The following is a 15,688-nucleotide window of genomic DNA, read 5'->3' as shown; positions in this document are numbered from 1 at the left end:
CCGGCCTCCCCCGGTCAGCATCGTTCTGGGTTCGTCGAGAGCTAAGAATCATCCTAAGGAATGAATCAAGAACCATTTCACCAAAACAATTAATGTACGAATGATCCCGGCGGGACCATGGTCCGACGCCTCTATGCTGGCCTGACAAACAAGCAAGTCCCCGTCTCTGGCATCCCAAGATACATTGCAGCATGGCTCAGGTACTCAGTGCTCATTCAGCACTCACCACAGGTACGGTATTGCATCTGCCAGTCGGTATCTCTTGACATACACCGACAACTCTAATAACCCTCCTAAGAAACTACTCACAGCTACCAAGTCATTCTACCAGAGCCATCCATCCCTCACCCGCGACCCTGCACCGATCGTCCGCCGCGGGGAAACTCTTCACATGAACCGCACACCGGACGCTTACTATTCCGACGTGCCCGCGACAACCGTGGGCCTCTCTTTCGTTTGCCAAATCTTAGCAGTCCAACCAACCCTAAACCTGCGGCGTGTTGTCATCTCGAAGTCATCATGCCCGTGATCCGTCACTGCTAGCCCAGTGCCACTAAGGTGCCTGCCGCACGCACCTACGACAACCGTGGGCAAGTCTTCAGTCACCGCTTCGTTCTACAGCCTGCCGTGGCCCGCTGGACTTGCTAACGGCGAACTGCTGGCTTAACGGTCAAGTAGCTCGGGATGACCATTCGAAAAGCGGGCGTCAGACCCACGACCGAATCCGCCGTCCAACGACATAAGCCTCACCCAAGATCAACTCACATCGGTTGCCCCATTCATCAATATCCTCCATAGACCCCACATCATAGGCTGGTTTCTTCTTTGCCGTATTATAGTTGCCGTATCCCGTTGAGTTCGGTGATCTGGGCTTCTTCTCGTCGCGCCTCTTCCGCGAACTCAAATTGTAAATATTATTAATCGGCTTCAGTATTGTGCCTGGCTCGACACGCTGTGCCCTCTTCTCCATAAACGGCGCAGCTTATGATCCGATTAATTGAGAGTCCGTGTACCCCTTGGTCGATTAATTGGTTCACTCTCGTGACCAACTTGTCAGTGTTATCGATCTCGGGGTCGACCAGGGCTTTCTTGTTGCGCATCTCAAATGCTTCTTCAGATCGGCACGCCCTTAATATGTGGCAGCATGTACGCAGGATGACCGACCACGTAGTCAATGTTTGCCCATTGGTCAGTGGTGATCATTTTCCTTCCCACTCTGGCACTACGGTGGCCATACCCACCAGGAGATCGGCAAGGACCGTACTAACCTTTATGCCATACCGGCTGGCGGAGTTCCGAAACCACTCCGAGAGGACAGTCGCCGTTCCGTGGCGTGAAAACTTATACTCAGACTTGGTTGAAGTTTTAAAACAAACATATGACTACTGGTAGGTTCAACCAGAATTGTTGAGAACATCGGTCGCAAGTATTTTGCAACCGACCAGGTCTCAAACCATTTGATAGTCTACGGCCTGGCCGGTTTGGAACACTTCCCACGCCCGCGCAAGAGTCTAGTTTAGGACTGTGAGTGGTGGTGGAATCAAGAGGAAGCCAGCTACCGACTGAATCAGATAGAACAAACAGGTTTTCACGTCACTTGGCAGCGTCGAGCGTGGCAACAGAACGAGTTTCAGTCCTTTCGTTCAAAACTAGAGACCTGTTTGATTTCTTGGTTACATTCTCCCCATTCCTGCTCTCGACGCGTGTGGGAAGATTGCAAACAAGGCATGTAATGGGCCTTTATTATTAAAAGAGCGTCGTGTATTACCTGCAGCAATCGTTCAGGACGGGGACCGCAATCCCAATGGCTCCGCGAAAACAACATCGTTCCCAATCATGACCGATGCGTGTGTAGCCTCCCAGGCTCCAAATAGGGCGCAAAGTTTGCTGTTCCTAGGAGCTTATGTCACATGCGCTTATGCTGGGTAACTGAGCGCACGTGTGCGTGGGTGGTGTGGGGTCCATGAGTGTCGGGGACAAGGATAAAATTTGTGTTGCTTCCTACTCCGTGTGTCGTCTGACTCCATCATTCAGATCCCAGCAGGGACCCGCGAAACGTGTGTCTGCGAGGTTGCTCCACGAGATAGTCCTCCCCCGCAAGGGAGGGGTGCAAGTTAATGTGGTCAGCTGAAAAGTTAAAAAATAAATCGTACGAATATTTGGTCCGGAAATGTCTTACTCCGCAATCAATGATCTCTCACATCGGGTCTCGTTTCCGGGTCAAACCTGAGTCCCGATGCTCTTGGAAGGACGGCCGGCTTGTTGCCATGCATGAAACTCGTCAAGTCGCTGGCTTTCTTCTTTATGTTGTTCTTTCATTCTTTGTCTATTGATATGAACGATTGCTTTACAAAAGTCCGAGTTGACAAAGTCGCAGGTGATAGCGTTGACGTAGGGACAAAGCTTTACCTGGTCCAGAATTTTAGGCATCCACTCCTTATGCACGCAGGAATTGGCCTTTTGGATGCTGGAGAATGGGTGTTTAGCTATAGCGTCCGCTTCGTGTGTAATTATCGCCTCCAGAACCAAGAAGGCCTTCTCTCGGATCTTGTTAAGGGTATGAGTGTCACAGAGAAACTTGGAGATCCGGTCATGCACGATGGACGCCTTCCTCCCCCGTGTCCAGGACCAAGAGGCCATGGCCCTGGTCAGGTGTTGTAGCAGCCATTGTACCTCCTTGCTTCTCTGGTACTTCTTCACCAGCTCTTCGTAGAAAGAGTCTCTTGTGACCAGGATCAAACGGCGGTTCTTTATTCGCAGCCGGCCTACGTTATAGCGCTTCGGGTTGTCCTGGTCCAGCCTATGTGCAGGCACAACTAGGTCGTCGAATTCCGCTTGCAACAAATGCACCAGCTTCTGCAAGCCAGCATTCGACAATTTCCGGTCCGAATCTCGCTCAATTCGTAACACCACAATCTCCGACTTGAAGCTATTCAGGAAGCGGCAAACGGACTCCAGCACCGCTAAACACGGACATGCGTGGACCCAATGCGTGACCCAAATCTCACCCCCGTCTCCGTGGTCGTCTGCCACACGCAAGTCGAGCATTCGCACCCCCAGATGCAGCTGCTGCTCCACTGTATACTCCTGACACTTCGCCCACGCCGAGACCACAATAGTGCTGACTTCACGAGTCGCGCTATTATGAGTACCGGGGTAAAGAATCTCGGTAGGGTCGGCGTCGTCAGTGATCACTGACTCCATCCATCGACTCATACATATCTCCATTTATTTTCCCCTCCGCCAGTTGGAATATCACCGCGCGCACACGCGTGTGCGCACGCGTGTGTGCGCGCTCGCGCGCCTGCTCGCCACCACCGGCGACGTCACTGACTGTCTTCGCACGCCTCGTTATTTTGCATGCTCATTATTCTTTCGGATGATGATGACCCACCGTCCGTCGCTAACGGCGCTCTCCCTCTGCCCTCGACCCCTCTACCGGTTATAGCTCCTTCCCTTATCAAGCAAGTAGTAGATAGTTATCAAGTTCATGATTCTACTTCTGGGATGTCGACTCTTGGTTTTAAGGACAATTGCCCTAAGTCCGTCGAATTAACGAATACAAGTCACGACGTCGGCGTAATTCCGGAAGAGCCTATATATATCAGCTCAGACGATGGTATGCCTGCAGCGAATGAATCGGAAGACGACGAGTCATCAGTGGAATTCGTCAAGGTGGTTGAAATGAAGCCAGAGGTTGCTCAGGTCTCTAAAAATCGCTCGAAGCCCATCAGGAGTTCGCGAAGGACCTCGACCGTCCCGGTTTCGACTGTACAGACCGAGACTCCGGCGAGGGGCCGGCGTCTGGCAAGGAGTCGGGGTCCGGTGAGGAGTCCGGGCCTCGAGCGGAGCCATATAGGGAACCAGCCAAGTGAGCATGCAAAATATTGTGCTTCCTGTCACAGTCTCGCGGAACCAAAATGCCGGAGCCCTAGCCCAACAGACGTTCCTAGATGGCCAATCCGATCTCGAGGATCCATTGAGCAGGGGCTTCCAACGTCGATTCGACCAGTTATTGGTGAACGCGGGTATCGCCGAAATGAGCGGTATGATAGGAATAATAGAGACAAGTGGCGTGTAAGCGAGCGGCATGCCAGCGAAAGGTATGCCGGTGAGTGGTATGATGGAGGTGGTGACAGAGAGTGGTATAACCGCGATGAGTGGTATGATCGAGGTGGCCGTGCCACCGACAGCGGGGTGCCGGGAACGTTCATAGCAGACAATTGCGAGCGAGACGGGGACTATGAGAAGTACCGCTGGTCCGACGACGACGACCACGAGGGAGAGTTGACAACAGAGAGAAGAGTGCGACGAGGTTTCCAGGAGGATGTGCTGGGCCCGGAAGACGGGGAATTACCGCACGAGAGGAAGAGTTGGTACGGGGAAGAGCGCCAGCTCGAGAAAGAGAGCCTTGGGTCGGAATGCACTATGGATGACGCTGCTTTGCCGGATGGCGCTGTGTGGCCTGTGGCGTTCTCGCCAAGCCTGACCGACGAAGAGAGCCCTGTTCGGCCGGCGCGTTGCTTCGATGAACCCTCATTTGCGGGCCTGAAAGCAACCCCCCGTTTCTTAAACGCCTTTTCCCCCCCGCCGCGCCGGTTCCTGAGCGCGCGGTTCATGCTGCCGGTCCTGGAGCCGCGGCACGTGCGCCGCGCAATGATCCGAGCGGCCCGCGGCACCACGGTCCTGACCGAGCTGCAGGCCCCCCACAACAGCCTCAGCACGGAAACCATAAATGCTCTCTTCGGCATCCAGTGACAATGGCCGTGGCTTCGCCCATGGCCCGCTTGCGGAAGCTGACTCCGAGCCGGGTCTGATTTTTTTATCTAGACGTTAAACATGGATCCGGGAGCTGCGGCGTTCAAGGACCCTGTTGCGCAAAAGGACTTGGCTGAGGTTGCGCAGAGTGCGATCGACACGGCCGAGACGTATCTGAATGCCGACCAGCTGGCGGACGCCGTGAATGCGATAATCGTTGCGGAGAAAGAATGCAGAAATGTAAGCGCACACGTGTGTGCGCACGAACACGTGTTTGTACCCGAGCATATTTCTGTGTCCCGGGCACGTGTCTGTGTCCTTGACGGTGTGTATGTCCTGGGTGCATAAGCTGGGGAAGAGGATGTGTGTTGTAGAACGCGGATGGGGCGTCTGGGGCGAGGTTGTGTGTGTGGTTACTGAAGAAGTTGTTTGAGGGCGGAAAGGTGGACGACGCGTGCGAATGGGTGATGACGGCGAGTAAGAAGCGGTCTCAGTTGAAGCGTGTGCAGATTGACCTGGTTCGGGAGGGGATGGAATGGATCGGACGGATGCCGGACCGGGCGACGAAGTACAAGTTGTTGGATACGTTGTGTAAAATAACAGAAGGCAAGTTGTTTGTAGAGGTGGAGCGTGCGCGAACTATTTTACAGTTAGCGCACGTGAAGGAGGAGGAGGGTGACATAGCTGCTGCGGCGGCGGTGATTCAGGAGGTGCAGGTTGAAGGCAACATTTACATGGACAAGTTTGAAAAGGGTTTCTATTTGCTTGAGCAGATGCGTCTAGTCATCGCGAAAGGCGACTGGGCGCGGTGTCAGATTGTAGCCAAAAAGGTGAATAAGAGAACGATTGAGGGAGAGGGTTTTGAGCTGATTAAGCTCATGTTTTACGGTTACATGGCGCAATACTATAATCACGAGAAAGATATGACGAACCTAGCAGAGTGTTACGCGTCTTGCCTGAACAGCAAATTGGACGCGGAGTCCGTCGACCTCAAGAAGCTTGAGGCGTTCCTGCCGGCGGAAATCGACATTCAGTTCGGCGAGGGTAAGAAACTTGAGCTATGGTACTTGTCTTCGCTGCTGATTGCGCTGGCCGTCAGCGAGGAGAGCCCGGAGAAGGTGAGCAGCATCCGTGTGGTGCTCAAAAAGCACGAAAAGGCGCTCCGCAAACTCACTCATATTCGTGAACTGGGTGAACAACTCACCCAAGATGATGTTTCACCATGGCAACCCGGGTGCATACAAACGGTTCTACAACACCCCCTCCTTAACTCCGATCAACTCCTACCCGACGTTGAAGACCGACGCAAGGCTCTCGAACTCGCATACCTCCATCACAACCTCGTCGTAGTCTCTAAATTCTACAAACGGACCAGTCTACAAGGACTCAGCAAACTCCTCTGCTTCAACCAAGAAGAGACAGAAGACAATCTGTGCACACTCATCCTTAAAGGTAACATACAGGCCAAAATCAACAGACCTGCAGGTATCGTCGTCTTCAACCAAACTCGAGAGGAAGACGCCGTCAACAACTGGGCCGCCGCCATTTCCCGCACTCTTGACGGGCTCTGCGAAGCTTGCAACCTGATCGACAAAGAATGCCAAAAGACACCCCTGTCCACCTGAACGGACACCCACCTGAACGGGCATTCACCCAAAGGGGTCAACGACGTCCTGAGGAAAGGTCCACCCAATTACCGCGAGTCCTACAGGCCAACGACCAGAAAGTCAGGACCGCCAGGTTCTCGGCCGGAGACCAAAAGCACCTCGGGGAGGGCGGCTTATATGACTGTCGGAAATATCTAGCTAAATCGGTTATTGTCTGGACCCGCGTGAACAGTATGGCTTGGTCGGAGAACCATGGACGTACCCTTTCTTTTACGACAGCCTTTCTTTTTACGAACCGGCGCAGGCCATCAGTCTTTGGGCGCAGTGGATGCTTCGGGCGCAGTGGATGCTTCGGGCGCAGTGGATGCTTCGGGGTCGAGGCTTTTGAGGAAGTGTGTGTACTCGTCGTGCGATGAAGTCGTTTTTTCGCGGATAGTAACCTTGGACACTGCGTCGACTCGGATGCCCTGTTTGCGGAGCGTGGTTGGTACGAAAACACTGGGCTTGGGAGGAGCCGTCCCACCCGGCGTCTGGCCAGAAGCCGCAATTACGACCGGGGCGGCCTGGATGACGGCGGGCGTGGCCTTCGCTCTCGGTTTGGGTGCCTGTGTGGGGCCAAGCTGCCGTATCCGGGGCGGTCCGTGCTCCGGTCGTGACCCCCGGGGCCGTCGCGGCGCAGCGGGCGGTAGCAGGACCGGCGCCGCCGCTCCCGGCGGAGGCGGAGGCACCATAGTTGGCGGCGGCGGAGGTGGAGGCGGTGGCACCGTAGCTTGCGGAGGTGGCAGCAATTCCAGTGGCGGCGGCAGCTGCGCCAGGTCTTCGGGTCGTATTGGTTCGAACCCGTCGTCGCTGTCGCTGTCGCACTCGGACGCCTCCACGGTCAGTCTCGCCCTCTTGGCGACCCTGGGCGCCTCCCCTCTCCCTCTTACCCTGCCCAGATCTTGGCCGTCGTTCGGGTCGCTCAGGTCTTGGTCGTCCCCATCACCGGCGTCTTGGTCGTCGACGACGCCGAGCGCAAAGAGTTCGCGCCGGCGACGGTCGGCTTCTTCGTCAACCGCGGTCGTCGCACCCTGAGCGCGAGCCTGGCGTTCGCTCTTGATCGCTTCCACGTCCCGCGCGCTCTCGACAACCTGGCCTGTAACCAGCACCGGCTTGGGCGCAGCCTCGTCGTCGGAATAAAGAGCTGCGTCATCCACTTCTTCGCCAGCCTCCATCTTCTGTACAAACTCGAACATCTTCTCCGTCCGCGACTTAGGTGCCACTGGGCGCGTCTGCGTGTACTGTGCCTTCAACTCTAGCAACTTGGCTGCGCGCTCATTCTCTACATACACAATTTTTGATCCTAGCCATCAACCTCAGCCATCAACACCGGTTCTCAAGTCTTGCTCTCAACATTGTCCGTCAACAATGCTGCCCCCCCCCCCCCCCCAGAGTTTGTTCATACCGGGTTTTTTCTTCTTCTGCCTGGATTTGTCGTTATTTGTATCAGCCATTAAAAAAAGGCTTGCGGACCGGTCGTGCGGATTAGTCGTATGTATTTGTCGTGTGATTGGTCTTGTGGTTGGTCTTGTGGTTGGTCTTGTGGTTGGGTGTGTATGGTTACCAGAAGCGGGCGTTGTAAAAGTCCCACTTGCTGAGGTTGTTCTTGATGGTATTCTCATCGACGAGAGGGATGTCTCTGATGGCGAGTCCGTCCTTGCTGATGATGGTTAGATGAGGTGCCCGGTAGCGTGGTCCGGCGCCGTAGTTGGGGTTATCAAGTGGTGTGAAGACGGCGTATTCACGTTGGAATTCCTCTATGGCCTCCTTGTTCGCAAAGTCTAGAGCAGGCCACGGCATCCTTGAACGATGCGCGGCATACTCGTCTGCGGTAAAGTCAAGGGGGATGTAGATTATTTCCAACTTTTGCCGCTTCCCCGACTTGTTGATGGTCTCGTAAAAGTTCGACAACCAAGGCGTTAGGTTTCGACTCTTGCGCAGATTGCCGGCGCCAAAGTACAGGGCGATTGACGTATTCTCGTCCCAACGAACCGGAGCGCCTCGCGCCGTCTTGATCGAGCCATTGTGCTTGCCCAACAACCCGGACACCGGCAACTCCGGCTCCGCCTGCTCCGGCCCATTCTGGCCCCCACATGGGCCACACACGCCCGGCCGGTTGCAGTAAGGCCGGTAGTCAGGCATAGGATCCGATACAATCGTGCTGTAGTCCCCAGGCTGGTTCTTCATCTTTACAACTGCAAGTTCTGACAACCACACATTTTACCCCAACGCCCAGATTCAAGCCGCCCCAACTGGTGCATGCCGCTGTATGCCAACCAGTCCCCTAACCACCTTAGTGAGCATTCCCAGAAGGTTTCCGGAACGTTTCCGAAAGGAAAGGTTCCCGGAGTCTTAGTCACTGTTCCCCGAGTGTTGATTACTGTTGCTCGAGTGTTGGCCACTGTTCAGGCAGAGCACGGGCACAGACCAAGGCGGGGCGGTCATCACTAGGGTTGCCCAGGGGTGTCGCCCACGTTTGGATGTGAACACCACGACGTTGGGACGTCTTTCCGTTGGGACGTCTTTCCGTTGGGACGTGGCAAATGTGGGATTTCCGTCATGCGCGTTTTCTTGCATTGTCCCGAAGAGTTGTTGTTTTCTTTGAGAGTCGATGGTTAACTGGTGTACTGACTTCATCTCCCAAGTGGGCGGGTCACTGTGCCAGCCACCGCTTCATCATCATCAGCCCCGATCTTGTTCCCGAAGGCGATCAAGCTCCCGGCGCCATCACCACCACCATCACCACCCGGGTGTTGCTTTGGGTGCGACGATACTTGGGCACCATCACGGGCACCATCACTGGCGGCACGTGCGGCGTCTGGTGGAACTAATTGTGCTCGGGGTAGCGATCCTGCTCTGTTATAAAGTCGTGCATCACGTACTTCATCACTCATGCAAGTTCATATTCCACACGCTGCTACACCCCCACCCCATTGTCGGGGCCATCTGTTTCGCCCTGGTCCTCTCGACACTCGGATTCTTGATCGCCTTCATTGTCATCACTGGTGCTACACACAAGATATTCGAACACCTCAAACACTGCTTCCACAAACATAAACATCGATTTGGACTCAAAGACAAAATCGAGTCCGTTGTCCACCACGACTCATCCGACCCGTCCTCGTCAGGTAACTCGTCCTCAGAAAGCGAATCCAAGTAACTTACCCGGCGTCCACCCACGTGTCCCTACTCGATGCCCATCTGTTTGTTCCACTCGGTGCTGCAACACAATACTCTTTCTTGTAGATAATATTCTGGCCGAGACCAAGGAAAATGTAGCTCATGTCATCAAAGACCCCTTGCTGGCGGCACGCAGAAGCAGCTGCTCCGCCACGCCGTCGAAAAATGATTCAGTAATGCGGGAGTGCTCTTGCTCGAGAAAGTAGCTCGAGAGAAGTTGCATTTTTACCCTGACGTAGCGCAGAACATGACGCTTTAAAACACCCTTTCTTGACTCACATCCCGGTCGTCTGACCCATTGCCGAATGATCCAGCTGTCGGAGTGATCCAGCTGCCTAATAGACTGAAATCAATTGACGTTGAATGGCTCGATGGTTCGTTAGGCTTATCCCATGGTTCGCTTGGAGTCAGCTCCATGGTTCGCTTGGAGTCAGCTCCATGGTTCGCTTGGAGCCAGCTCCATGGTTCGCTCGGGGTGGTCGTGCCTGTGGCCGTGCTCTGTAGCTGCAGCACCGGCCTGGCTAGGAAGATTTTTGCCCTGAAAGCCGGAAAATGGATAGACCTTCGAGTCACTACCAGCCGACAGGACAGGCTTCTGGTCGGAGTAGTGCGGCCGTTTCCGACCGGCACCGACAAGCGAGTGCTATATGCGAGTACTATTTCCAAGACCTTTGGGGCGTCACGAAGCCGCCGCCAAATGCGAGTCGTTTGCACGAGAACGCGATGCAGCTTGCCGCATGTCTCCAAACTGTAGGAGACACACTCGTGAGCAGCCAAGCGGAACTGGAAAGCACACTTGCAAAGCTGCCCGCCGGGCCTGCCCCGACAGAACCTCAAGGGGGCGGTACCCCCGATGTCAGCCCCTCAGGGGGTGGGCCCCCAGGGGGTAGGCCCCAACAAAGTGCATATAGCGAGTTATGGGCGGAAGACCCCTTTGCAGGCATCCCGATGAAGTCTAGCAGCAAAGAGCAGGTGAGCAGTAAGGCTGTGTTCAGCGACGACCTATTTGCGGACGACCCGTACCCAAATCCGTACCCGGGTCCGACGGCGGGGGGCTCTCTGTACGCGAATCCATACGGCAGCACGCACTCGGACCCATATACGGAGAAGATCAGTGGAGTACGGACGGGTGTGGTAGACTGTTCGCGTTTGTCCTTGGTGTCTTTAGCGATGCGGTCCGCGGCGGACGCTCTGGGGCATTTGCCGCCGGTGATTTCGCAGAATTTGTCGAAGGAGATGGGCGGAGTGGCGAGTGCGATTTACGGCCGAGTCGCGCGTGCGGTGGAGACAGTTCGGAATATGGAGACGACGGACCTGATGGTGGAGCCTTTTTACGTGGTGCATTGTGCCGAGACGCGTAGTCGCGCGGCGGTATTGATTTTGATCCGGCGTTTCGAGGAGTATAAGTTGGTGTTAGTCGACCCGTCGGTGGACAGCGAACCCTACAGAGAGCGTTATGACTCTCTACTATACCGTGTCGTGCCCCACAGCGTCTGGGATTGCAGCGCCAATGTCAAGGCGCTGCAGGACTCCGCTTTCTGGACCGTTCTGCTTTCTCTCGGATGCGTCCCTAACCCCAAAAATACGGCCACGCTCTACACCGTCCTTCTACCGTTCGTCGGTCGCCGGGTCTACAGACCCCACGACCTCCACTTCCTTGCCGACCCCGGCCTCTCGCCCAACGTAGCCATGGCTAACTGGCACCTTGCAGAACTCGTAGGTTGCGTATTAGTCGAAGAACTGCTCGGACCCGAAGGCTTACCCCGTGGCACCGTGGCCGCCGTACAAGTAAGACTTTGGTCCAAACTGGCCACTGATCTTGCCGCCGTTGGCGACGTCAGCCGGACACCGCGCAAAAGCGGGTCCCGCGAGGCCGGACTCCGGCAGGCCGGGTCGCGCGAAGCGGGGCTGTCGAGCCAGCCGCGGGAAGTCGCGGACCTAGACTGCTTGCTGGACGACTACTTGGAGATCCGAACGTTCCTCAGTCGGCACATCTGCTACTCCATTAAGCGGTGGCAAGATCAGTTCCCCATCCTCGCGGGCGAGGCTCAAATCCTATGCGAACATATGTTAAGGGAGGAGGCTCCTCCTACGGGCTCTTCCTACGTTCAAGACACGATGCTCAGAGGAAAATGCGGTCTGCCGCTCTTTGGAATGCTCAGCTGTCATCGGGCCAGCATGCTCTTTGACGGCCCCCGAAACTTCGTGGGAGGCATTGTAGCCAGACCCGACCTAACTGCACCGGAGCAGTGGCGCAAGAAAATACTAGACGGGGCGGATTTCGCGCACGCCTTAAAAACGGCACTTGAAACCCTGGCCAACATTGAGTATCAAAGAAGGTTCATCAAACATCACATGTGGCTATGTTGGTCCCTAATGGAAGATTTTGTGCTCAGCGTTATTCCCATGGAATTCATTGGCATCACGGCCGTGATAAAAGATTTGTCCAGATCTGACCAGCTCAGCATCGTCGCCGACCTCGTTGATTTACTGCGGTTTTTGTCCGTTACATATGTAAGAATTATTTCCTCTATACCGTCACAAAATGATATTGTCGGCTTCCAAGGGTCCAAAGCCATCGTAGCTAGCACGCTACTTTTATTGATGGACAGTGTGATGCGCCAAGTACCTTATGACAACGTTGGAGCATGGACAACAGTATACAAAAAGAACTATTCTATCGGCATCCATGGGATTGACGACTTGACTTCCTTCATACCCTCCACTGATCCCGCAGTCCTGAGGGCTCGGGTACACGTTCTGGATGTGCTCAGACTGTCGGTTGGAAAGATTGAAATTTTTCCGTTTGATCTCTTGGGCCCGTGCTACGGCGCAAATGAGATGAAACTTTGGGAGGAGATTAGCGATGTAATCGGATTTATGCCCAACTGTCCTTTGGCAGACAAGAGACAGGTTCTTGCCAGTGTCATGCAAAACGAGAACCACCATCTCCATTCCTTAGTACCCGAATGGACGCAACTGAGAAATGCCGTATTTATAACCAAGTTTATTCTTAACACCACTGTCGCAAACTCCGCCCTACAGAGCATGTCGCCTACAATGACGGAGTCGAATCCGAGCTGGAGGTTCGTAAAAACAGAAAATGGACTGCAACATTTCCGAGTTACCTTCATGAACAAGGCCGGACGAGCTGTTGCCAATTGCCTCTTTACCAAAATACAGCCACATGGCAGCACCAACAATCTCCTCGTGCCCGTCTGCGAGTGCGAGAGGACCGGAGTATTCGCGTACGGTGATTTACGAAAAGCGTTTGACGAGCACACGCGTGTGCAATCTCAGCGAGTCCGGCAGCTTCGCAATGAAAAAGGAGATCAGGCAACAAGCATCCTACCGACGGCGTATGCTACGTTTAATGCGTTCTCTAAATACATCACCGGCTTCTGGGACTCGACTGCGGACGAACAATCCGTTGATATGACCTCTGTTCCACCAGGGCACCTTTTCGGCGACAACGTATCATTTATCCAGCAAGGCATCGATCAGGGGGGGCACGAAACGGCGTGGGTGGCCTTGGCTCAAAAGGTCAGTAAGGGAATTCGTTACGAGACCGATATATTGAATTTGAAGGCTATTCCGATTCTTCATAGGGTGCTTACTCCGTGGGATACCGAAGTTTTCTTGGAGCTTCTGGGATCGCCGTACATTCGCATTCCCTCGTTACTTGCGTTCTTTGCGCACGGCGCGAGGATTGAGGCGCTGGCTAGTCCCCATATTCAGGCCATACTTTGGACTGCTATATTCGAACCGGGGTCTTGGAAGTCTGAAGATTTGTTGTCAAAGGAAAGCGGGAAGCTGATGTTGGGGGTCAAGTATCCACCGGAGTCCGACTATCACGCCAAGGTTTACATGTCTACCCGTATGGGTTTGTTGATGAACGAGCTACTTTACAACGGTTCGAATATAATTCAGAGTTTAGTGGATCTCATGCGGCATACGTACGACAAGGAGACGGGAAAGCTGGACCTGCAGTCCAATGCCCCGATTGTCGCGCTGGGTTTTGTGGTCCAGCTCGCAACCAAGGTGTTGAATTTCGTGCGCTACATGTCGGAAGAGGCGGAATTCCTCATTTCGCAATGGACGTCTAGTCCGATTTCGAACACGACGGACTGGAGGACGCACTTCGCACGTCTATACGAGCGACTGAGTCAGCCGTTGCTCTGCGAGATCACGCCTGCACTCTCCAAATGGGCGCAGGACGCGACGGCCAAGAAGAAGATCGTACTCGCCGTCTTCACACGATCGCTGGTGGTCGCGGTGCTGACGTGTGTGCGCAAACAGAGCCACCTGACCAACTGCGGCGAGAGTTTGTTCTTTGTGCTCGCGCACCGACCGTTCTTTCACACAGAAGCGACTTTCGAGACGAGTGACGCCCGCGCGTTCGACCAGACGGAGGTGGGCAGTGATGCCGAGGATGAGACGGGTGTGCCGCGCGCCGCGGCCGGCTCTGGTTCGCAAGAAGCCAAGACGCCGAGCACTCCCTTGGGACTGGCGTTGATCGACATCTTCAAGTGTTTGCACGCTCTTCGCACACACTTCCTGCTCAAGTGCGAAGTCCCGCTCCGGCCCTGGGGCCTGGCGGAGGCCCGCAGTCGAAGCCAGTCGCCCGTGCGCGGAGAGCCGGCGCTGGACGGCGCCCTCGAGGAGCTCTGGGACAACGACCCCGAGACCGGCGACGTGGCGGTCGCCCTCGAGGAGCAGGAGACGCACCGGCGTCAGGCCTCGCGCCAGACCTTCTGCGACAGCGTCTTGCGCGTGGTCGTCGGTGGCGACCCAAGTTTCGCCGCGAACGCGGCCCAAGACGGAGACGCTCAGACCGGAAGAGGCGACAGCGGAACCGGGGAGAACGGATGCGGGGAGAGTGGAAGCGGCCAGCGCACGGCTATTTGGGAGCGCTCCTCGGAGGCTTCCGCCGGGCGCGCCTCGCCCTTCCGCGCTCTCTCCGGTTGCTACTGGGGGCGCTACGTGCGCAAGACCGGTGGCAGTGAGACTGCCGTCGAGATCGACTACCAGTTCGGCGAAATGAGCTTCCTGCAAAGGGGTTTCCAGATCCTCGGGGACTGGGCCTGGGAATTCGACGACTTCCGCGAAGTCGTGCTTCCCCGCGTCACCGCTAAGACCGGGGCGGGCAAAGACGGAGCGAAAGACCCGGGCGCCGCAGGTGCCGCGCCCAAGAGCCTGCCGTCGGCGCCGGGTTCGGCGTTGGGTTCGCCCACGCCAAGTCAGCGGTCGAGTGCGGAGGAGGCGGGCGGTTCGAAGCCGGTGTTGCACTGTGCGACGTTGACGAACACGGCGGACATGTTGCACATTCGTCTGATCGGTTTGCTGGAGTACGACTTGGTGCGACTCAAGGCGATGAGTTCGGGCATGTTGGTCACGGAGCGTACGGACCGTTACTTTGCGGAGCGTGAGGCAAGACTGAAGGAGGTGATGAGGCAGTTGCAGACGCTGAAGGAGTTGTCCGAGCAGCGGCCGAAGAAGGGTTTAGACGCGGCGCAGAAGAAGGAGTACAAGAAGTTATTGGGTGAGTTGGAGGAGTTGGAGGCGACTGTGACGCCGGGCGACGTGTTGAATGCGGGTAGTTGGACGACGGCGAGTTTGGTGCATTTGTTGTGGAACGGGCCGGAGTTGCCATTGCTAAAGGCGTGGAAGATGGGGAGTCCGTATAAGGACGTGCCGTTTTACGAGACGCAGAAGGGTGACCAGAAGAGTGCTGAGTTCCGGCGTTTCCTGTGTTTCATAGAATGGTTCAGTCGCGATTCGTTTGTGCCGTTTCCACCGACGAAGACTATCCGTCCAGAGAATGTGCGAGAGGTGGTGTATGACAGAGTGCGGGATGTGGTGGAGGTATTTGCGTTGGTGCCTTTGGGCAACCGGTTGGTGCGGCAGTGCGTGTACAACTCGAACGGCGACTGGTCGTTGGGGTCGTTGCGTGCGGCGTGTGTGTCTGAGTTAGCAGCACCGGCGAAGGGGGCGGGTGCGGCGCCGTTGGCGAACAATTTGTTCCTCGGTGTGGGTGGCGAGAGGCCGCGGGTGGTGTGCAGTTGGGGGACGCCGTTGAGTCGCGAGATGAGCCCGCACGAAAC

General features: G+C 55.6%; 7 protein-coding genes across 7 annotated transcripts; 3 read left to right on the top strand and 4 right to left on the bottom strand.

The window, feature by feature from the left end:
* Positions 1-706: 706 nt before the first annotated feature.
* On the bottom strand, positions 707-970 carry GNI_010030 (hypothetical protein; the record flags this gene model as incomplete). Its single annotated transcript, XM_011130452.1, has 1 exon — positions 707-970. The coding sequence occupies one exon, from the start codon at positions 968-970 to the stop codon at positions 707-709; it is 264 nt and encodes an 87-aa protein (XP_011128754.1).
* Positions 971-2,220: 1,250 nt separating this feature from the next.
* Positions 2,221-3,228, bottom strand: GNI_010020 (putative phospholipase C; the record flags this gene model as incomplete). The annotated part of the gene is made up of 1 exon (XM_011130451.1): positions 2,221-3,228. The coding sequence occupies one exon, from the start codon at positions 3,226-3,228 to the stop codon at positions 2,221-2,223; it is 1,008 nt and encodes a 335-aa protein (XP_011128753.1).
* A 132-nt stretch (positions 3,229-3,360) lies between these two features.
* On the top strand, positions 3,361-4,758 carry GNI_010010 (hypothetical protein; the record flags this gene model as incomplete). The annotated part of the gene is made up of 1 exon (XM_011130450.1): positions 3,361-4,758. The coding sequence occupies one exon, from the start codon at positions 3,361-3,363 to the stop codon at positions 4,756-4,758; it is 1,398 nt and encodes a 465-aa protein (XP_011128752.1).
* An 81-nt stretch (positions 4,759-4,839) lies between these two features.
* On the top strand, positions 4,840-6,383 carry GNI_010000 (putative 26S proteasome non-ATPase regulatory subunit 12; the record flags this gene model as incomplete). Its single annotated transcript, XM_011130449.1, has 2 exons — positions 4,840-4,998; positions 5,133-6,383. 2 exons carry the CDS (start codon positions 4,840-4,842, stop codon positions 6,381-6,383), a joined length of 1,410 nt encoding a protein of 469 aa, XP_011128751.1.
* Positions 6,384-6,673: 290 nt separating this feature from the next.
* Positions 6,674-7,858, bottom strand: GNI_009990 (hypothetical protein; the record flags this gene model as incomplete). The annotated part of the gene is made up of 2 exons (XM_011130448.1): positions 6,674-7,686; positions 7,810-7,858. The coding sequence occupies 2 exons, from the start codon at positions 7,856-7,858 to the stop codon at positions 6,674-6,676; spliced, it is 1,062 nt and encodes a 353-aa protein (XP_011128750.1).
* Positions 7,859-7,964: 106 nt separating this feature from the next.
* GNI_009980 (thioredoxin-like protein) lies at positions 7,965-8,591 on the bottom strand (the record flags this gene model as incomplete). The annotated part of the gene is made up of 1 exon (XM_011130447.1): positions 7,965-8,591. One exon carries the CDS (start codon positions 8,589-8,591, stop codon positions 7,965-7,967), a length of 627 nt encoding a protein of 208 aa, XP_011128749.1.
* Positions 8,592-10,136: 1,545 nt separating this feature from the next.
* Positions 10,137-15,688, top strand: GNI_009970 (hypothetical protein; the record flags this gene model as incomplete). The annotated part of the gene is made up of 1 exon (XM_011130446.1): positions 10,137-15,688. A coding segment is annotated over one exon (5,552 nt), but the record flags the coding sequence as incomplete, so codon positions are not given.

Source organism: Gregarina niphandrodes, assembly GCF_000223845.1.
Source record: "Gregarina niphandrodes unplaced genomic scaffold scaffold00002, whole genome shotgun sequence".
Classification (NCBI taxonomy): Eukaryota; Apicomplexa; class Conoidasida; order Eugregarinorida; family Gregarinidae; genus Gregarina; species Gregarina niphandrodes.
Note: the sequence above shows the minus strand (reverse complement) of the source record. Positions and strands in the feature narration are given on the sequence as shown.